The 20,824-nt window shown below is 41.6% G+C and overlaps 1 protein-coding gene across 4 annotated transcripts in view; it reads right to left on the bottom strand.

Annotated features, from left to right (window-relative positions):
• Window positions 1-20,824, bottom strand: part of BBS9 (Bardet-Biedl syndrome 9) — a 445,045-nt gene that overhangs the window by 54,757 nt on the left and 369,464 nt on the right. For all 4 annotated transcript variants that reach the window (XM_062178843.1, XM_062178842.1, XM_062178845.1 and 1 more), the window contains one exon: window positions 15,887-16,109. In XM_062178843.1, the coding sequence (XP_062034827.1) occupies window positions 15,887-16,109 (223 nt within the window). The remainder of the gene's footprint in view (window positions 1-15,886; window positions 16,110-20,824) is intronic.

The raw sequence follows: 20,824 nt of genomic DNA, 5'->3' as shown, positions 1-20,824 counted from the left end.
CCTTCTCCGATCATCTATCTAAAATAGCTAGAACTCCAACTCCAGTTTGTTTCATTGCACATGATGTAACTTGTGATTTTCTTGTTTAGTTGTATAACTGTTACCTGGCTGCTCTGCCACAAAGTGTGCTCCATGAAGGCAGGAATCCCATCACTCATTAAGCATTATATCCCAATGCCAACTACAGTGCGGGTACATTGTACATTTAGAAACAAATCTGTTGGGGGTGGGGGTAGCACAGCACGTTAAGCCACTGCCTGTGATGCTGGCTTTCCATGAGCACTGGTTCAAGTCCCAGCTGCTCCATTTCTGATCCAAATCCCAGCTAATGCCTCTGTGAAAGCACTGGGAAATGGTCCAGGTGCTTGGGCCCCTGCCACCCATGTGGGAGACCCAGATTAAGTTCCTAACTCCTGGCTTTGGTTTGACCCAGCACAGGCCATTGCAGCGATTTGGGGAGTGAAATCAGTGGATGGACGATCTCTTTGTCTCTCCCTCTCTCACTGTAACTCTGCCTTTCAAATAAATAAATCTTTTTTAAAAATCTGTCAAGTGAAACAAAATGTTCTTTTTCATAAATCAATCTCTTTCCCCCCTTCTCAAGAACCATATACTCACGTGTGCTAATTATGCTCCTAACTTGTTACTGAGCCAGAGAGAAAGTGTTTACAGATGCTGTTATTTAGCTTCATGCCAAATTTATATTTAAGAGGACACAGTATATTTGGTACAATGTATAACTCTGGAGGAGCCTAAGAAGAGCAACAACATGGGATTACTGAAACCGAGAACTGAGCGAGTACAGAAATGGGAAAGGGAGATAGGTCCAATGAGACTCACGTGACACTGCAAGATCCCTGAGGACAAGAGATAGGAGAGGACTCAATGGATGCATCACATTCTGTGGAATTCCCACTCATGGCAACCCCTGGGCTGATGACCTGGGAGTAAGGCAGATAGGACTCCCTCCTTATGAAAGTCAGAGTACAGTGGGGAATATTAAACCAGCCCACAATGAAGATGCAATTATGAGCCTGAACTTTGGTTACAAGAGACAATGAGTGAGAACAGAAGACTTCTTCCAGGGAAATGACCTGTCAGTTGAGATCTGAGGATGCATAAAAATAAGTCCGTGAGCATGTGGGGGGAGGGATGGGGCTAGGAGGGAATGTTGTTTGGGGGTGGAAAGAGGTCGGAATTCAAGGCAAAAAGGGTATATGCAAAGAGCAGACAGAGAAACAACCTGATGAGTGGAAGTGAAGGGAGACTTGTGTGGCTAACGCAGGGTAATGGGGACTGTGGAGAGATTCCTGGTGGAGAAGAGGATACAGAGAGGAAAAGCAGAGTCCCGCAGGCCACAGTAGTAAGTCTGAGTTCAGTTTTAAGACCAAGAAAATTTTCTGAGAAAGAACAGAAAAGACAAAAGATGAATACAGTGACAAGGAAAACTTGAAACAATTCAATGGAAAGTAGAGTGGGCTCTGGATGGTCTTGAGCTTCAGGGACTGGTAGAAGTGACAGGCAATAGCTTGTGTTGGAAATGAGATAGGAAATAAACACAAAACAAGCAAGCAGAACTGATTAAAGAAGAGCCCAGGTAAAGTCACATAGTATGAAAGGAGTTGCCTCTGGGTCATTTCTACTGAGTTGAGCAACAATTTCAAGGTCCAGGGTAGATCCAAGAAAATGCAAAGATTTACTCAAGGCTAGGAACTGACTAGGGATCTAGGAGAAAATTCCATGGGATGCTAAGAGCAGAGCACAAAGACCTGGAGGAGGGACAGATGGAGGTAGACTGTATAAATTCAGAGGTTGAGTGGGCAGGAGTAGAGAACTGAATGATTTGAAACAGAGAGGAAGAAGATACTGTTGGGAAAGAGATTCAATTCAATTCACTCCATAAGAATCTGCTGAGTTCTTGTGTTCCAGTGTGATCAGATTTCAGAGATGTGGAAATGAATGACAAAGTCTTTGCCACCACAAATGTCACAGTCTAATAAGTTGATGTCAGACAGTAGCCAACTAGTAGTGACACAAAAATAATAAACTCAAAAATATAATGTGAAAACTGCTTTTATGATATAAAATGCTTTAATGATCACTACATATACTTTATCAAATTATTTATTAGGAAACCTTCTCAAGAATTGCTTTGGCTTGTTGGAAGACTTATCCTCTTAGTCATCTAGGGAATGAACCAGCAGATGGATGATCTCTCTCACTCTAACTCTGCCTTTAAAAAAAAAAAAGATTATTTGAAAGAATTAGTTTATTTGAAAGTCAGAGTTACATAGAGAGAGAAGGAGAGCCAGAGAGAAAGGTCTTCCATCTACTGGTTCACTCCCCAATTGGCCACAATGGCCAGAGCTGAGCTGATCTGAAGCCAGGAGCTTCTTCGGGGTCTCCCACGTGGGTGCAGGGGCCCAAGGACTTGGGCTATCTTCTGCTTTCCCAGGCCTTAGCAGACAGCTGGATCGGAAGTGGAGCAGCCAGGACTCGAACCGGTGTTCACATGGGATGCTGGCACTGCAGGTGGCGGCTTTACCTGCTACGCCACAGCACCGGCCCCAATAACCTTTTTTTTAAGTGCTATATGGACATTTTTTTCACTGTAATTCAGCCAGATTTCTACACCTGAGCCCTTGGTAACTGGCACTTCATCTGTGACTAAAGTGGCACTAAACTGGAGGCAGGCACTCCCTGCCATGATACTAATATCACCACGTCTTTGCCAATTTTACTACTGCAGTCTCTTGCAAGCCTACTTTTAACAAATATCGAAAATATCTGTGAGCAACCAACATGCAAACACCTGTGCTAAATAAAAACTATACTATCACTATCCACATAAATCCCAGCTTCTGAAAGCTAGAGAGGACAACACTATACTTTTTAGTAACATTTTCCACATAACTCGGGAGTATGGCTCAGAAAGCAGACTTGAGTGGAACACAAAATTGCAGCTAACCAAAATATTTAGTTTTCAATAAGAAATTAAACATTTTAAAAATAAGAAGCTAAATTTTTTAAAACATACACAGTGGAGACATACAGTATGAGGCATACAAGTAAAGGTATTTACTTTTTGGAATATGATATTGATATACACAGAGAGCCACCAGAAACAAGGGCATCAATTTTCCTTCCAATTTTTAATTGTTTAAAAAATGCCCACACTACACACAAATCAGAAAAGTTTGACTACTCTTACAATTTACTGGAATAAACACAGTAAAAACTTTTTTTTAAATAGTTTAGCACAAAAAAAATATTAAAGGTTGGCAGCATGGACCTGGCTTCCTTCAATATGCCAGTAGCAAAAGAATGTCATCTGGGGTTGCTTGGAATCCGAAGTCGAGTTGCTCCTACTTTAGGCTAGTTGTGTGGCCCAGAATTAAAACAACTGAGCCATAGCAATGAGCCACATTGTTGAGAATGCCCTATTTATTTGTGGATACTCTCATCGTGTATATACATTAAAATTTAATAAAAACAATTGAATATGAAATAAATCGTAATGATCGTTCTCACATAAGTAACTGATGGATGACTTACTTATATGCAATTAAAATTCCTTATCCAGACAGCCTAAAATCTAAAGCAAAATGTTTTAAAAATACAGCCTTGATAATATTCATGAAGTTATACCAAAGTGGAAAGTTACTCACGTTGTAGAAGATCGAATTCCGCAGAAAGATAACAGATAGTGGGAGAAGAAGTCAGAGGGAGGGAACATTGCTATACGTTTACTGTACATGTGAGGTAAACCATAAAACCCTAACAGTATAGACAGATAACACTGAGGTAGAAGTTGGGGGCTGGGGAAGAGTTGAGAGGAAGAAAACAGGGAAAAAAGTGTTACAAGTTTGTGGTGAATTTGTAGAATCCTTCATAATTTTGTTTTCATGGCCAGCAATTTCTAGAATAAATAGCAACCTTTCATTCTCATATTTGAAGACAAAACAGTCCCAAATGTCAGATTGTGTGAGAAAAGTTATTTCTGATATGACACACAGCCTCAAAGATAAATACCTTCCTGAGGGATGCTCCAGGGTTACCGAGACAGTCTTTCTTTTGGCCAAGCTATGCAATTGTTACAGACACTGAAAATTACACACACTTATGGTATCCATTGTAATATTTCCTATGAGAGGAGTCCAAAGAAGAGACAGCTCATGCTTATAGCTGGGTACTGTTCACATTTGTCCATATGATATGATTAAAGAAATAGGAATAGTGATTTCTTTCAAAAGTAATTTCATTTATCCCCCTGCTTCCAGACAGGGTTTTTCCCTAAATTATCTTTAGACTCTTGAGTATCCACATTAGTATAAACATCTGCAGGGAAGGAAATTCCTCAAACTCCCCTGGTATTCTATTCCTGTATTAACAACCCCACTTCCAAGAAGTTGGTCTTCGGTCATCACATTGTAATTAATTACTAGCCAACGTGTCTATCAACAAGTATTTGCTAAGTACACACAGGGAGAATGTTATTCTATTAGGTCTTTTATGGTAGACTTTCCCCTGCAGTTGCTCCTAATTGCTTCTCCTGTCAAATCCAACTCTAATCCTAGATTCAAATATTCTTCCACTAACCTCCCATTCATCTCATTATGCACTCCCTATTAAAATGGATAAGAATGTTTATCCTATTAAAAACTGAATGCTTCCCTTATTTAGACAATATAATTTGATTTTCAAGGCAATTTTGAAACAACTTGTTAGTTCAAAACAAGGAGGTGTTAGCAACTTTTCAACCAAGAAAACTGTGACTACAGAAGAAAAAGGAGCTGCACAATTGCTAAATGGCTCAGCTTGTCCACCCCTCATTGGCTGCTGTGAACCACTGTGGACTTACCTCATTCACATCTTCTTGCTCTTTCAAAGTTAACATATACTTCATTTCCCTAAAGTTTTACATGGGTAGACGTCACAAAACCTTTCTCTTCTTTAAAATCTCTAAAAATCCCAATATACACTTAAAGTTATTACTTTTGCTCTTTTGAAATAGCAACTCTGTTCAGTCTACCTATAATCTAGATTATTCCTTCTGTCTCCCCAAAGTTTCCCATTTAACACAAACTTTGAATTTCGTCAGTCATCTTCCTATACTTACTGACCTTCAAACATCTCTAAATAATTTTTCAAGGGAAAAAAAAGGAAATAAAGCCTTATAATAGCCTATGTTTTTTATCATCTGCCTTCCTATACTGTTTCTTCCAGTTACAGAAGAGATGTTTCTTGACTTTCTTTGTTCTTGATAGTACTAACACCACCTCTTCTGTTTATTCCTTAAAACTAACTGCTCCCTACAGTGTCCTTCTTCTTGTCCCCAATCATAGCTCTACAGCCAGGTCTCAAATCCAATGCTTCTCTCATTTAACTTCATATCCTCAAAGGTTTGATCCAGTTTCGAGGTACCAATAATGACCTCTGATCTGAGGATATCAAAATCTATGTTTCCAGCATCAATAGCCCCCTTAAGCTAAAATCCCTCAGAACCAGATGCTAATTTGTATCTCTTGTTGAGTGTATCTTTATGATCTCAACTTCATTGTGAAGAAATAAAGCATATTATCCATATAAACAAAATTCACTTCACAATCATTTCCATCAAAAGCATTAAAAAGTTGGGTGGGCTATGTATATAATTCCCTATTTTTCATAACGTTGCTCCATTCAGCATACCACCATGAGTCTAGTATTTACAAAACACTCAAGAACTTACAATAGCTCCTATTACCATCTGCATCAAGCTCAAACTCCTTGGTCTAGCTTTTTAAGACCCTATCATCAGCTGATGCTTACTTATCTACCCAGATGAATTTCTAATCTGGATCTTAATCAGTTTACTTACAGATTCACATCATTGGCAGATCACAAACTCTGTCTATAATGTCTGCCACTACCTTTTCTAAAGTCAAAAATTTATGCATACTTTAAGACTTATCCTCTTATAAAAAGCTCTGTTGATTCATTCCAGAAATATACGGTAGACCAATTTCAATTTCCTAGACTTGATATTATACTGCAACTATATAAGATGTCACCATTAGGGGAAGCTGAGTGAACCCTATATACAATTCTACATACTATCTTTGCACCATCCTATGAGCCCATGTTTATGTCAAAATAAAAGTTTTTAAAATATACAGTGTATATCACCTGTGTGTGTATAGGGGGAACAAAAGTGGGATGCTGGGGTCACAAGGAATACAACAAATCTCTAAATCTTTCTATCCACTGGTGAGAGATGGAATGAAAGTATTATATGTTACCCTAAGATAAGTACTGTAATGGCCCTATGCCCAGGAGACCAGGGAGCAACAGAAGAGAGTGACTAGTAGTGCCAGGAGACCCAGGTAATGCTTCTTGGAAAATTATTGCAGCTAGGTCTTCTCAAATTAGTGGCAAGTTTAATATCACACCAAGACTACTTCTCAACATCAAGGATACAAAAGTACAGAACTTGGAGAATTCTGAGTAGTTCAGTATCAGTAAAGGGTCTTAAGGGTGAAAGTGTAGGAGATAGGGCTAGAAGGATAATATAGAATTATTCAGTAATTATTTAGTTTAGGACTTTTAATATGATAAATAACAGGGTACTATAAATCTTTTAAGCAAGGAATTAACATAACCAGATCCACAATATTTTCATAGGAAGTATAAATCCATCAAGATATACACATTCAGCTAGTAGAATATTTGCTGTGCATCATACCAACATCATACCAACTGTATGTTTGGCCAAAGGGGACTAGCTAAGGGTGTAACTATTAAAATAACATCACTTAATAATAACATAGTGAAATTTATAAACGTGTTATAAAGCAGAAGGTGCAATGATACAATTTCTATAAAAGTAGACATATGCAAAGAAAAAAATACTGAAAGGACACAGATACATGTACACATATACATCGGCATGTGTGTCTACAATACACAGAAATTTATAGCTGAGTTTATATCAGAGTAGGAGTACTGGTGATTTAAAATTTTCTTCTGTTCATCTGGATTTTCTAAATATGTACAAATAACATGTTTTATTTTCATAATAAAATATGAATTCTTAACTTTGAGATGTAACTTACTTATAAACCTTTCCAAATATGCATTCAATGGTTTTGAGTATATTCTAGGAGCTGTGCCACCATCACCACAGCCTAATTTCAGAAGAGAAGCTTTCACTCTCCATTCCTCCACCCTTAGTCCTCGGCAACCACTAATAAGTTTTCTGTCTCTATGAATTTGCCTATCCTGGACATTTTATATGATGAATGGAATTATATAATATGTGGTCTTTTGTGACTGGTTTCCTTCATTTAGCAGGTTTCCAAGGTCCAGCCATGTTGTAGCATGTATCAGTTCTTATTACTAAAGAATATTCCTTGTGTGGATATATTAATTTATTCACTCATCAGTTTATGGGTATTTGGATTATTTCTACTTTTTAGCTATAATAGTACAATGAACACTCATAAGGTTTTCAGTAGTAGCACTAAAAATCAAGGAGGACTCTTGATAAGGAGGTTATTATTGGGCTGTTTCAGCAAAGCAGTGTGGACAGATACGAGATATTTTTGGGTAGGTACCACCGTCATGTCTTGGTGAATGACTGAATACAGTGTAAGAGAAACAAAGTCAGAATTGTTACTGCCCTGACCCGAGCATCAGGTAATGTCATCCACTCGAATGGGACACACAGGAGGGGGCGAATTCTCTCAGGAGAGGTCTATAGAGTACTGGTGGAACCTGGAGAAGAAGCTGACGGGCAGGTACACAGCTAGAAGTATATGCAATTCCATGGCAGGTGGGTGATACTGTCCTAGGGAACAGGGAGATGGGGCACCAAGAGTCAAGAGACAGGAAAAGCAAACAGAAGGCACAACCCAGACTAGCTAAGACAAAGAGAGACAGCAAGAGTGTCCATTGTGAAAAAGAAGCAGGTGAATGAGAATGTTCTAAGAAACAATGGTCTCTTTGTAACATGCTGCAAAGTGTTCACCAGACTCAGCAATCACGAAGTCACTGTGACAAGGTGACACATTACTCAGGGATCAGTAACTGGCATGACTCAGCCTATGCTCAGAGGGGAAGTGGAGATGGGAAGGAGGGAGAAGTCATAACCCAGCTGCACATATTTCTGCAGAGAACTTTAGTTTATCAAAACTGAAATACAAACAAGACCCATCAACACATGGGCATTGCCCTTTAATAACTTACTTCCTTTTGAGAAAAAAATGATTTTCCTGATATTTGAACTTGGCTCCTGTTTCCTTACCACCATTTCCAATATAATTATATAGTTGTCCTTGTGTTAGTATTTTCTTTTTTGATGTATTAATTTGCAGGGTTTTTTTTTCTTTTTAGCATTTTGCAATATCCACTTCATATGTGGACATTGTATACATACACACACCATTTTCTCCTGTTGGTATTTTCTACCCCAGTGCCTCCTTATAAAAGGTATATGTGATGTACCCAGAAAACGAATCAACAGAGAAGACCTGGATACCACTGGTAACTCAACCACCCAGGGATAATCACTGCTAACACATGCACTGGTCTATACTTCCCTGGAGCAGATTTTGAGAAATATATAATTGAAAGTCAGGTTTTTGTTGTTTTCTGCCTTTGTTGACTTACTTAGACTAACTCCCCTATCTTTGTTTCTATGTTTTTGTGACTTCATTTTTTCACATTTAAATCACTTAATTCACGGGGCCTGGCGCTGTGGCGTGATGGGTAAAGCCACCGCCTGCAGTGCTGGTATCCCGTGTGGGTGCCAGTTCAAGTCCCGGCTGCTCCACTTCAGACCCAGCTCTCTGTTATGGACTGGGAAAGCAGAAGATGGCCCAGCTCCTTGGGCCCCTGCATCAGTGTGGGAGACCCAGAAGAAGCTCCTGGCTTCGGATCGGCACAGCTCCAACTGTTGGAGCCATCTGGGGGAATGAACCAGTGGATGGAAGACCTCTTTCTCTCTGCCTCTGCCTCTCTGTAACTGTGCTTTCAAATAAAACAAATCTTTCAAAAAATAAATCACTTATTCACTGAAAATGTACTGTGGCATACGGTATAAGCTAGGAAATCTATTTCTTTGTCTCCAAGCTGTTGGCCAGTTCCCAACACCATCTCTGAACTAATTCATCTTGTACTCTCTCCATAGCTTTGGAATGCCACATTAGCACATGTGGTCAGTTAGGGCTAGCACATTCCAAATTCTTACATATATAATTGGGGGAGAGGGGCAAGACCTCTACTTAAGGAAGTTAGAAAAACAAAAGCATACTGCAAAGATACTCAAAGATGAACTGACTACTTATAAAAGTAGTCTCTACTTAAATATCCTTCTACATTTAACACACCAGCCCCTGCCTGCTACCAGTATTTGATTGGTTAATTTCTATAACTGATGGAAATTACTGTAAATTCACCATAAATCGGCTATAGAAGGAAACTACAAGTCTTGTAAATTCATCCAAGACTTAATGGAGTTAAAGCGTTGTTGGAGAATCGCTCCCGTAATGTACAGGGCCAATGACCAGTGAAAATCTGGCAGATAGTCAACAATGAAGGGAAGAAAACTGACAAGAATGATGACATGATAGATATTTCTGAAGAAGACAATTTGCATATCAAAGGATTAAAAGAAACAGATGATACCTTGGAATATTCTCTCCTAAAAAGGATTCTCTTTGTAAAGGTGCTATCGGGCCAGATCTGAGTGTGTACCATCTTGCCAAAAGTGAAACAAAGATCTCAGTCAATGCTCCAAGAATTAGCATATTATTGTAGAAATAAATTTTCACAATTATAAGACAAACTTATTAATTTTAATTGTACATGCTCCCCAAGAAAGTCTTGCTTTCCCAATATCTACAATGAAATGTTGGTCTCAGATCAGGTTGCCTTTTTCTGATTCCTCAAACCTTCCATAGTTTAATCAGTTCTGAACTTTGTCCTTTTCTGTAATCGTACCAGGGTCATTCACTGTTACTTCATAACAAACATTCTGAAAAGGAAAACTTTTAAAAGAGTATAAAATGTTTCCTTCTAAGCTTACATGTTTACTCTACTAATTCAATGCTAGAATCCTTGTCAAGTTCACCCAGGTACCTTTGGGATTTTACATTAGTATTTATTCTTATTACTATGAAAAGCTTAGATTTAGTGGGAATTGGTTATGTGTCAGGCACTTACTCAAGCATTTTCCATGTACTACTATATTTCATTTGGCAACAACCCTAGAGTAAAAATGTCATTCTTATTCCTACTTATAGCTGAGAAAATTAGAAAGTAGACAGGCAAAGAAACTTGCTGCTTATCACATAGCTGGTAAAGCATCAAACTAGCTCTGGAGCCTGTGAACGCTTCTGACCTCAAAGTCCATTTCACAATGGTATTTTCTTGTTTTGGAAGACACCCTTCTCCCTTTTTTTAAATGTACAAAGTATCACATTCTCTGTAGGGAACACAGATTCAGATGCCAAAAAGTACTTTTTCCTGAGGTCTACCCCATATTCAATTCACCTAAATTTCCCAAGGAAAGACGTCAAACTTAGAAAACCAAAGTGTAGAACTAACAGTGAAATTTTACTGACCATATGAAAGTGAACACCAAATGTCTTATCAAACATCTTAGATCTTGGAGAATTAACTAAATTCTGTTGAAATGTGCCATTTGGAAGTAGCCTCAACATAACATCAAACCCTTATGGGAAAATGGTCATTAACTCAGATTTAAAAGACTAAAAAGTGGAAATTTTAAATTTTAAAATTCCCCAAAAGATAGGCTAAGATACCTTATTCAAAAGTATACTCTGTATTGAGATTTATACTGTTTTCCTATCTACTTAATATATTAAAGATATACAAAATTCTTATACCTGGGTGGTCCAGATTACATCTCAAAATAATAATTTTTCTGATTCATGTTCATGAAGACACTCATGTTTATCAAATCTTTTTGCTTCCTTTTTTTTCTCCCTCTCTTTCTTGGCTTGTTTCTGGCCCAGAAATCTGGCAATGCCAAAGCAAATACAGCTGAAGCTATGTCCCATTATGACTTCTGAGGCACGTGATCTCAGGAAGAGAACATTTCACTGCAGCCCTTGGTCAGCCTGCACCATCTTTAAGCCCTTTCTCCTCACTCAGCTTGCTCTGCCTGCCTTGCTGGGGCGCTCACACAATTTGCTGGCCAAGCTTGCACAGCACATGCTATCACTTACCTATATGGCTTCTTGGTGAGCACAACACCACTTAGATGAAAGATGCTTAACCAAAATAAGACACGATCATGAGGTTATTAATGATTCATATTCCAGGGCTGGCGCCATGGTGCACTAGGTTAATCCTCCGCCTGCGGTGCTAGCATCCCGTATGGGCACCCGTTCTAGTGCCGGCTGCTCCTCTTCAGGTCCAGCTCTCTGCTGTGGCCTGGGAAAGCAGTAGAAGATGGCCCAAGTACTTGGGCCCCTGCACCGCATGGGAGACCAGGAAGAAGCTCCTGACTCCTGGCTTCAGACCGGCGCAGCTCCAGCTGTTTCGGCCATTTGGGGAGTGAACCAACGGAAGAAAGACCTTTCTCTCTGTCTCTCTCTCTCACTGTCTGTAACTCTACCTGTCAAATAAATAAATAAAATCTTAAAAAACCTTTAAAAAATTATTCATATTCCAATATCCATGAGGCTAAAATGATTAGCCTCCAAAATCATGGGTTAAATGATAGGGCTACCCATGTCCTCACATATATTTAGTTGTGCATATGTGCTTGAAAGATTCAAATCTAGGCTGTAATTAGGGCTGCTAAAAGACTGTCCTTGAAATATTGTCCTAGACATGGAGGCCATAAAAGGAAGCCTTCAGCAAACTAAGGCAAATACTTAGCCCCAAATACCTACAAGTACAAAACAGGTAAATACAAGTATGAGAAGGTGACAGACCACTGCATCATTCACATGCAGATTTTTTAACAGTGCCCTGATGTTTTTAATGCTGTCCCGGTGGCCCTCTATGACTCTTGCTCTAAGGGTACAATGCATACAGCTAAGACTGGAAAAAGAGACGTTTCCATATAGGTAGACTTCTTACAAACCATATTTCTCAGCAGAAAAGATACAGATATCAAAGCTGCAAATAAGAGAAATAGATTGATGGTTCTGCAATTAAAAAAAAAAAAAAAGTTCCCAGAAAAGGTTAAGCAAAATCTGACAGCAGATAAATGTAAGCAAAAGAAATGCGGAGAAAAATCCACCAGGCAATTCCTAGTGGAAAAGACTTCCAGAGCCTGGACACCAGGGAGGATGCCGTCATCGTGGCCTTCGCTGGAGCAACGAAAGGGCATCTCCAAGGTGCTGGGCTCATAAAGTCACAGGGCTAGAAAGGACCAAGGGCTTTCTGTTCGGAGATGTTTATCCATCTGCAATTTAATAGGGAACATGGTAAAACTACACACACTCCAGCCTTTTAATCCTAACCACTTGTCACTTTCCCTCCTTAGGCCTTCCTAACCTCAGCTGTTAAGTGAGGGAGCTGAACCAGCTAATTTCTAGGTTCCCATCGAGAGCATAAAACTAGATCAGGGCTGAAAAATGCCTGTGTGCTTATGTGTTTAGCGAGACCCTCCTTTCTGCTGTGCTGTTTTACCTTCAAACATTCAGATACAACTATTTAAGATAAACTAACATGGTAAGTTGCATGATTTAAGGGGCTGAAGCAGAAATAAAAGTATTTCTTATTATCTCTGGGATATCATGTAATTTATAGAAATAAAAATTAAGCACAAAACAAATGTAAAATAAACCTTTAATATATTCTTCACGGCAAAGGAATGAGACTACTATGTAAAACTGTTTGTTCTCCTCCTCCCCCGCTGTTGGACCCATTTAAGTGACAAGAGGCCAGATCAAGAATAGCTTACCCAAGAGGAGGATCTGGCCAGAAACGACTGTGCACCACTGTGGTCTGTGTGGTCTAGATGGATGCACCGTGGGCTAGGAGACTTGGATTCTAGACCGAACCCTTCCAGTAACTATGTAACTTTGGGCAAGAGATCTTGTTTTCCCTGCCCCTGTTTTCTATTTGTAATACAGTAATAATTCTACATGTCTTTTCTACCTCAAAAATGTGCTAAGTCCAGGGATAAAGTGCATGAAACATTGTGAGCTCTGGGTTAGAGGCAATAACTGAGCATGTTAGTGACAGAGAACATGGATTGAATAATTTGTTAAGGCCTCATTGTTGTGATTAGATTGAGAGTCACTCAATCACAGAGCCCCACAAGGGGGTCACCAGCAAGCAAAGAAAAAAGGCACTGTGACCATGACCATGAGGCACACCAACAGCCTCTGTCTCTCAGTGTTGGGCATGAGAGGCGTAAGCCTGGTTTACTCTCTCCTGGCTGTAAATACATTTTCCATCTTTCTGACTTTCTTCATTCTTCCTTCTTTCTTCTGCTCCTGCCTTTTTTTTTTTTCTTTGACAGGCAGAGTGGACAGTGAGAGAGAAAGAGACAGAGAGAAAGGTCTTCCTTTGCCATTGGTTCACCCTCCAATGGCCGCCGTGGCCGGCGCACTGCAGCCGGCGCACCGCGCTGATCCGAAGGCAGGAGCCAGGTGCTTCTCCTGGTCTCCCATGGGGTGCAGGGCCCAAGCACTTGGGCTATCCTCCACTGCACTCCCAGGCCACAGCAGAGAGCTGGCCTGGAAGAGGGGCAACCGGGACAGAATCCGGAGCTGCTCCTGCTTTCTAAACATTCAAAAATACAGCACTGAGGACTGAAATGTTCCATATCCTAGATATAGACATAACCCACAAGTTGCTTACAAATCTAGTTATTGGAATGAACATGACTAAAGTTCCATGATCGATAAGTGTGACTAAAGGACCACGTGCTCTCTCCAGGTGTCAGATTGGTGCTCACAGCACTGCCACTCGTCTCCTAATGGCTGTTCCCAACGAGGCTCAGACCGTGTCTGGACAGGTTGCTCAGGGCTGCAGAGGCCTGGACCGACAGGAAACCAGTAATCAGGACAGCTGACCCAATCCCCTTCAAAAGTCCTCTTTCATAGACTTGCCATTTTCCCTCAAGCCCCCTTTGCTTTTCTGTGGACAGGCATGGAAGGCGAGTCATACAAGGTTACTGCAAAAAGTTCATGGGAAATGCAATTAAAGGGTAAGTTTATTATAGTGCCCAAGATTTCTGAAATCCATGCATAATTTTTTTTGTAATACACATTTTCCATGAATATTTTGGGAACCCTAAACAGATTTCTCAATTTTTTGCCCCAAAGTAAATTCATCTCCGAATTCCATTTTCCATGAACATTTTGAACTCCCATCACAGATTGAGTTCAGATGAATAGTGAATATTTTTCATTTGTCATCTCATTAAGCCATAAGACTTATTTCTTAGGAAAATAATCCTGTATCAGTGGACAAGGCCAGATTTGAGGAGGCCCAAGGAGCAGGTAGGGGCATGTTACAAGGGCAAGATGGAGACAGCACCCACTAAGGCGAACAGCATCAGAACTGCTTCTCTGGGGCAAGGCCTTTCGATTCTGAAGAGCCAAATAAGAAACAGTCTTTGGGGAGTACATGCTGGGTTCAATCTGTGTGTAGTTAAGATAAAATATGTCGAATCAGAGGATATAAAATCCCATGATCTCAAACCACCTGTTTTCTCACCCCTGCATTTAGAGCCTCAATCATACGTATAGCCATAACAATGGTAGCAATAACAGTAGGAGATTTTAAGTGTGACTCTATTCTGAGGATTGAGCTCGCTGCCTTACAAACACGTAAGTCCCCAGAAACAAGGCCAGCATGCCTAAAAGCACCTTCTAGAGAGAGAAAGGGAGACTGGAAAGGTAAGTAACACATCGAGGGTTGATAAGGAAGACGGGATAGAGGCAGGCCCCAAACATGAGCCTGTCTGCTTCCAGAGTCTGCTTATTAAAGATGCTACACTGCCTCCACATTTATGGTTTTAGGATTTTGCTTGCATTCCTTTTTGCTTCTAGGAATGCTGATTGTGGGTGAAAAGAGGGCAACAGCCAAAACATCCATATGGAGGTGAGGGGGAATGAACAAAAGGAGGATGAGAAGGAAGAAGAGAAAAATGAAATCATGTCTCATACCATGCCCCTTGCTTTAGGAGGACATGGATGCCACAGCTGCCAGACGTCACCCACCCATTCGTGTTATCCTGCTGACTTTTGCCATAGACAGGAGAAGGGAAATGAGAGTTGGGCACTGCTGCTTTCAAGGAACCCGAGTACAGTACATCTGACTGCTCAGCCCTGCTCACCGCAGGAAGAGCAGACCTGATGCCCATGCCCCCCACTGCCTGCCAAGCAGGGCTAACCGGGATCTCACTCCACCTTGGCCACAGGTGCATCACCTCTGAAGCCTGCTCGTATCTCTTGATCCATGATCTTTCCCTCTGTGGCACATGCATTATTCCAATGATCACGATACAAGCAGACAGCCAAGGGACTCGTCTCATCTGGATCCCATTAGCTGCTTGTATTATGCTATTTACATTTATGAAATATAGTGTCACGAGATCACATTTAGTAAAACTTTGCCTTAAAATACTTTTATTCGCTAATCCACTTTTTATTGGTTAGAAGCAAAACAAAATGGATCATATATTTAAAAGCAAAGAAAAAGACATACCATTCCAGAACTGTTTAGCAAGCAAATACCCCGAGAATATTTATCTAAGTGGTTATCCTGGGATATCTGAGGGGACACGTGAAAGCAATTTTCTTGGCTATCATCACTTTAATATGAAATTGAGACCCCAAATACAACCACAGACACATTCCTGTAACCTGGGGGCAGCACAGCTGTGCGTGGGGAGCGCGGCCGGAGTCCTTACCTGGCATGACCATGGGCTGCGGGGCCGCCGCGTCCGTACTTAAGCAGAGACGGCCACCTTTGGCCAACCTGTCGCAGAGCAAGGTGATGTGCTTCTTCAGTCGGCTGGTGTCTTTGGGCGCGTCCAGCTGGCTGCTGAGGTTCAAAGCCTGCTCCTTTGAGCTCTTCGACAGGCAGGTCTTCAGCAGGTGGGAAATGGCAGCATCCGCCGTTTCTTCCCAGCCCTGGATGCAAAAGCCAACTCTGAATTTGTGCAAAGATGACAAAGGACCACATAGATGCTTAATGTCAACCTGATTATCCCAAGTTACTCAGTGTTCAGGTTCCCCTGTTGGGAGTTGCGAAGTACTTGGTGTCTGGAATGTTCCAGACCGGCCTGGCTTTGAATTCAAGCTGTTTGACCTAGGATGAATTACTAACTCCCCTTGGCCTCATCCTCATTTACAAACAAGGATGCTAAAGAGGTTGTCCCTCACGGGGGACAGGGCGATTCAACGAGAGGACACACGAGAAGCAGCTCTCGATTCGCCAAACTCAAAGTCATCACCAACAATAAGGAAAATCTCAGCTGCAGGTGCGTCTATCAATCCAGTGGGTGAAACTGCTGGGATTGTGGTTTGGCCGCATCGTTCTGCTGAGGGACAGCTGGCCAGATGGGGAGCACCTCTGAGACACCGTGCGGCAAACTGAAATGGAGAGAAACCCCAGGTGTCTCTCTCAGCTACTGATCCCACAGCCTCAGGAGTGCAGGCAGAGACCACAGGAGCTTGTTTGAAGAGGGATTTGAGGAGACAACACCCTAGGAAGTCTGACTTCAGAGGACAGAGGTCACACGAGGCAAGGAGGCCGACCATTTGTCCCGACTTTGCTGGGAACAGCGTGGCTGTGCTGCAGGAAAGACCTGGAGAAGTACAGTGTGACCCAAGCACTGTGAGGGCTGCAGTCCTAGGAGCATCGGTGCTGGGCAGGGACCTCAGCACCGTCCCGAGGGCACGGTCACCAGCAGGACTGAAATGGGGAGGCACCACCTGAGGGTGGGTTCAGACAACACCAGCAACAAGGAGAAGGGGAGCAGAGAGGAGGGGTCAGGTGATGAATTCCCACTAGGCATCCTCCAGGAGCCCCAGGAATAGCTGGGTAAGACCTTTCCCAGGGTCCAGAGGCCTTGAGCAGCAGCCTGAGTGAAGACTGGGTGTCCTTGTCAATGTCGCTGCATTTGGACTCAGGCTGGTAAGGCCTATGGCACTACAGACATGGCAATAAAAGTGGGATTATAAGGAAGAGATTAATGGAGTTTATTCTCATTATCAAACTGCAGAAGACTCTAAGCCCCTTGCATTAAAGGTGAGAAACCTGAAAGTCAGGGGGAAGGTGCTCCTGGGAACCCTCACTATTAGGACCAGTCCATCATCAGTCTTATTATGTGAGCCACTTTTCAAATACATAAGCACAATAAAGTTCCTCCCAAGCTTCAACTCCTAAGTGCAAAGTGCAAGTGTTCAGTTTGGCACATAAGGCGCTTTCTGCTCCAGGTCCTGCTCCATTGTTTTCTTGTCCCACTCCCTGCACTAACACTCTCTCTCTCACTGGCTCAACTCTTAGGACACTACAGCCTACCTCTACACCTGTATCACCACTCACAACTCAGCTCAGACACTGCCATCCAAGGACAGCATCTTGGACCCACTTTGGGGCTTCTGAGACCACTGGCACCAATTCAGGCCCAGCACTCTTCATCCTGTGCCATAGTTGTTGCTTGCATGCCTGGTTTTCCCACTAGTGTGCCTAGTTCTCCCCATCCCTGCACTGTGCTAGGTAGCTGAGGACTGTGCTTGCAGGACAGAGATGGCGAGATACAGAGAGCCAAGATCCTAGAGTTGAGAGGAATTGGGAGACTTCCAACTTCAGTCTTGTAGGATTTTCCCAGGATTCTTTATAGGACAACAATTATTTGCCCAGGCCTGATTGTCTTTAAGATCCAAAGTTAGTACTTTTTGAGGCAGTCTTGCAGGGGCATGCATAACCAGCGACAAGTATTGGTGCAGTGTGCCTAAATCTGCCCCATTGGCCCTTCCTCTATCCTCCAGAGCCTGCAGAATAAATCTAAGCCTTCTTCTACATGACAGTCCTTTCTATCTGTGAAGACAGTGATTCTGTACCCTCCCCTCCAGAATAAACATCTCAGTTCCTCCGGCTCTTCCTTACATAAACATGGTTTCAAGTTTTCGCTCCATCCTGACCACTCTTCTTTGAATAAGCTCCAATTTTACACACTTAAAAATTTGTACAGCTATGCAGAGAACTCTAAACTGACCCCAAGACACCAGCCCAGGGCTTCGGAGCGCAGGGTATCTCCCAGTTGTCCCTTCCATCTTCTGGGAATGCCACCTGCTAGCCTGGCCTCCGGAGCCACCGCTCTTGCAGCTGCGGCACACTCTTCACAAGGAGCACAGATGCCTAGCCCAGGCCTCCTCCACATGTGCCCTCTCTTCCCCTGCAGGGTTTATGCAGTTGGGTTTTTAGACCAAAATGCACACGCTCATGCGTCCACTAGAGAACTTCCCACTGATCGGCAGGACAGTTAATCAGGCCTTTGCATTCTGCTGGCCCATTACAGATGCCACTAGAAAAGTCAAGAAATAAATTACTTTACAATGATCTCGAAAATCCTTTCAAGAGACCTCAAAGACTGTCAAAGCAGCTTCCCACCCCAAACCACTAAAGAATAATAAACCACTGGGTACCACAAAAATATTTCTCTACTACTAACAAAATCTAAACTGGAAAAATGTCTAAAATTGACTGTGTTTCAAGAATGATAAAAGATAAGGCAAAGTAAGGATCCAAATGTCACTGGAGAGGACATATATTAAGTCACTTTTGGAGGCATTGACAAAGGCCTCTGCAATATAAGAATGAAAGATTCTTGGAATATAATTTGGCATATATATGCTGTGTGGTCATTTTAGCATTAAAATAGTTCCTATTCTCTTATAACCTATTCATCTAAGCAAACTACTATATCCATAAATATATTATAGTAGCAGATTAGATAATTTAAGTAGATTGGGCTTTTAGTTCATATAGTAGTACAAGAAAATGTCTTTTTCCTACTGCCAACTGGCAGATCAAGTTAAAAACCATGCTATGTTTACATATTTGATGTGTATATTTCTTTAATTTATTGAGACATGAAACCAATGCTTCAGAAAGATTGCTACTAAAATGCAGAGTTATTATTTAGAGGGCCTGAAATGCTACCTAAGCTCACGTGTGCTAACACAAAGGAATGGTTATGAGACACACGAAGGGCCTTTGAGCCAAGTTTCTGCTTGTTCTGCTACCTACCCTGCTAGTCTGCCCTGGCCCCCATGCCTCTATGTAAGTACTAAGCAAGTAGCTTATCAGAAACAGTTAGAAGAAAGTTTATCCAAGTTTGCAAACTAATCCTCTAGGCCACCCACCAAAGTAGCCAAAGAAGAATAAATTAACAGAGTAATCTCCCTGCAACATGTGAAATAGGACAGCTAGGTTGAACATGGCTGTTGATAAGCCCCTGGGTTTTGACTTAACCTCATTCTCCTCACTGCCCCTTCACTGTGTAACCTTAGATAACTCAATCTATCCAAGATCTCCATCACACAGGAATAACACCATTCACTAGGCCAACCTTAAATGGGTAGGAAGGCACTCCGAAACATTAAGTGGAAGATATATACAGGATAAGCAAAAATATTCAATCCCGCTTTTTAAAATCAGAAAACAGAAATATACCATTAAAATCCAATGTGCAAAGTAACATTCCTAAAACTTTTTTTCCAAACAAATTACAAATTCCTGCAAACTTATGTTTCTTTTTTTTTTTTTTTTTTTTTTTTTTTTTTTTTTTTTTTTTTTATTTTTGACAGGCAGAGTGGACAGTGAGAGAGAGACAGAGAGAAAGGTCTTCCTTTTGCCGTTGGTTCACCCTCCAATGGCCGCCGCGGTAGCGCGCTGCGGCCGGCGCACCGCGCTGTTCCGATGGCAGGAGCCAGGTGCTTCTCCTGGTCTCCCATGGGGTGCAGAGCCCAAACACTTGGGCCATCCTCCACTGCACTCCCTGGCCACAGCAGAGAGCTGGCCTGGAAGAGGGGCAACCGGGACAGGATCCGGTGCCCCGACCGGGACTAGAACCCGGTGTGCCGGCGCCGCAAGGCGGAGGATTAGCCTAGTGAGCCACGGCGCCGGCCAACTTATGTTTCTAATAGAAACACTACCACATCCTTAACTATAGTGGTAGAGGGAAAAACCACACACTGCCACAGTAGCACTTACTACCAAAGATGCACATAGCCAACTCTAAGGAAGAGAGAAAAGATTAAAAAGATCTAAGGAAATAAATGGAGCTTATGCAGACACAGCCAGCCCAGGCTTCAGGTGAGGAAAGAAGATTCTTGGAAGTAGCAAGTCTGACACTACACATTTGAAAGCAAAACAACCTCACCCATATTCACTTATCAAATTGTATTAAAGGGGAAAACATTTCCTCTTGAAAAGAGCTAAAGGATTCACAATGAAAAGTCTTTGGTGTTTATGACTGATTCACAGAGATTACTTTATATTGTGTTCTATCAGATTATACTTTGCCAAGATAAGCTATAAATGGAAGGTGTACGAACTTTCCAAGACTTATCTAGGGTCAGCTTATTTCCAAAGAATAGACTGGGTTCAGGGGATCTCCCTTTCACTCAAGGAGAGCCCAAAACATTGAGCTACTCAGCTTTGAGGAGTAAAACAGCTTTTTGAGTCTAAAATAAAGAACAAAATAAAATGAAACCAAGTCGTATGATCTTTATGACCTCTTAATGAGTTTAAAATCATATTCAATGCCTTTAATGAAAGAAAGCATTGAAAAATAAGCTTAACCTTGTCGATTTATCAATAAAAAATGAAGAGAATT

Source organism: Lepus europaeus, chromosome 20 (assembly GCF_033115175.1).
Source record: "Lepus europaeus isolate LE1 chromosome 20, mLepTim1.pri, whole genome shotgun sequence".
NCBI lineage: Eukaryota > Metazoa > Chordata > Mammalia > Lagomorpha > Leporidae > Lepus > Lepus europaeus.
This window is presented reverse-complemented; position numbering and strand designations above follow the sequence as displayed.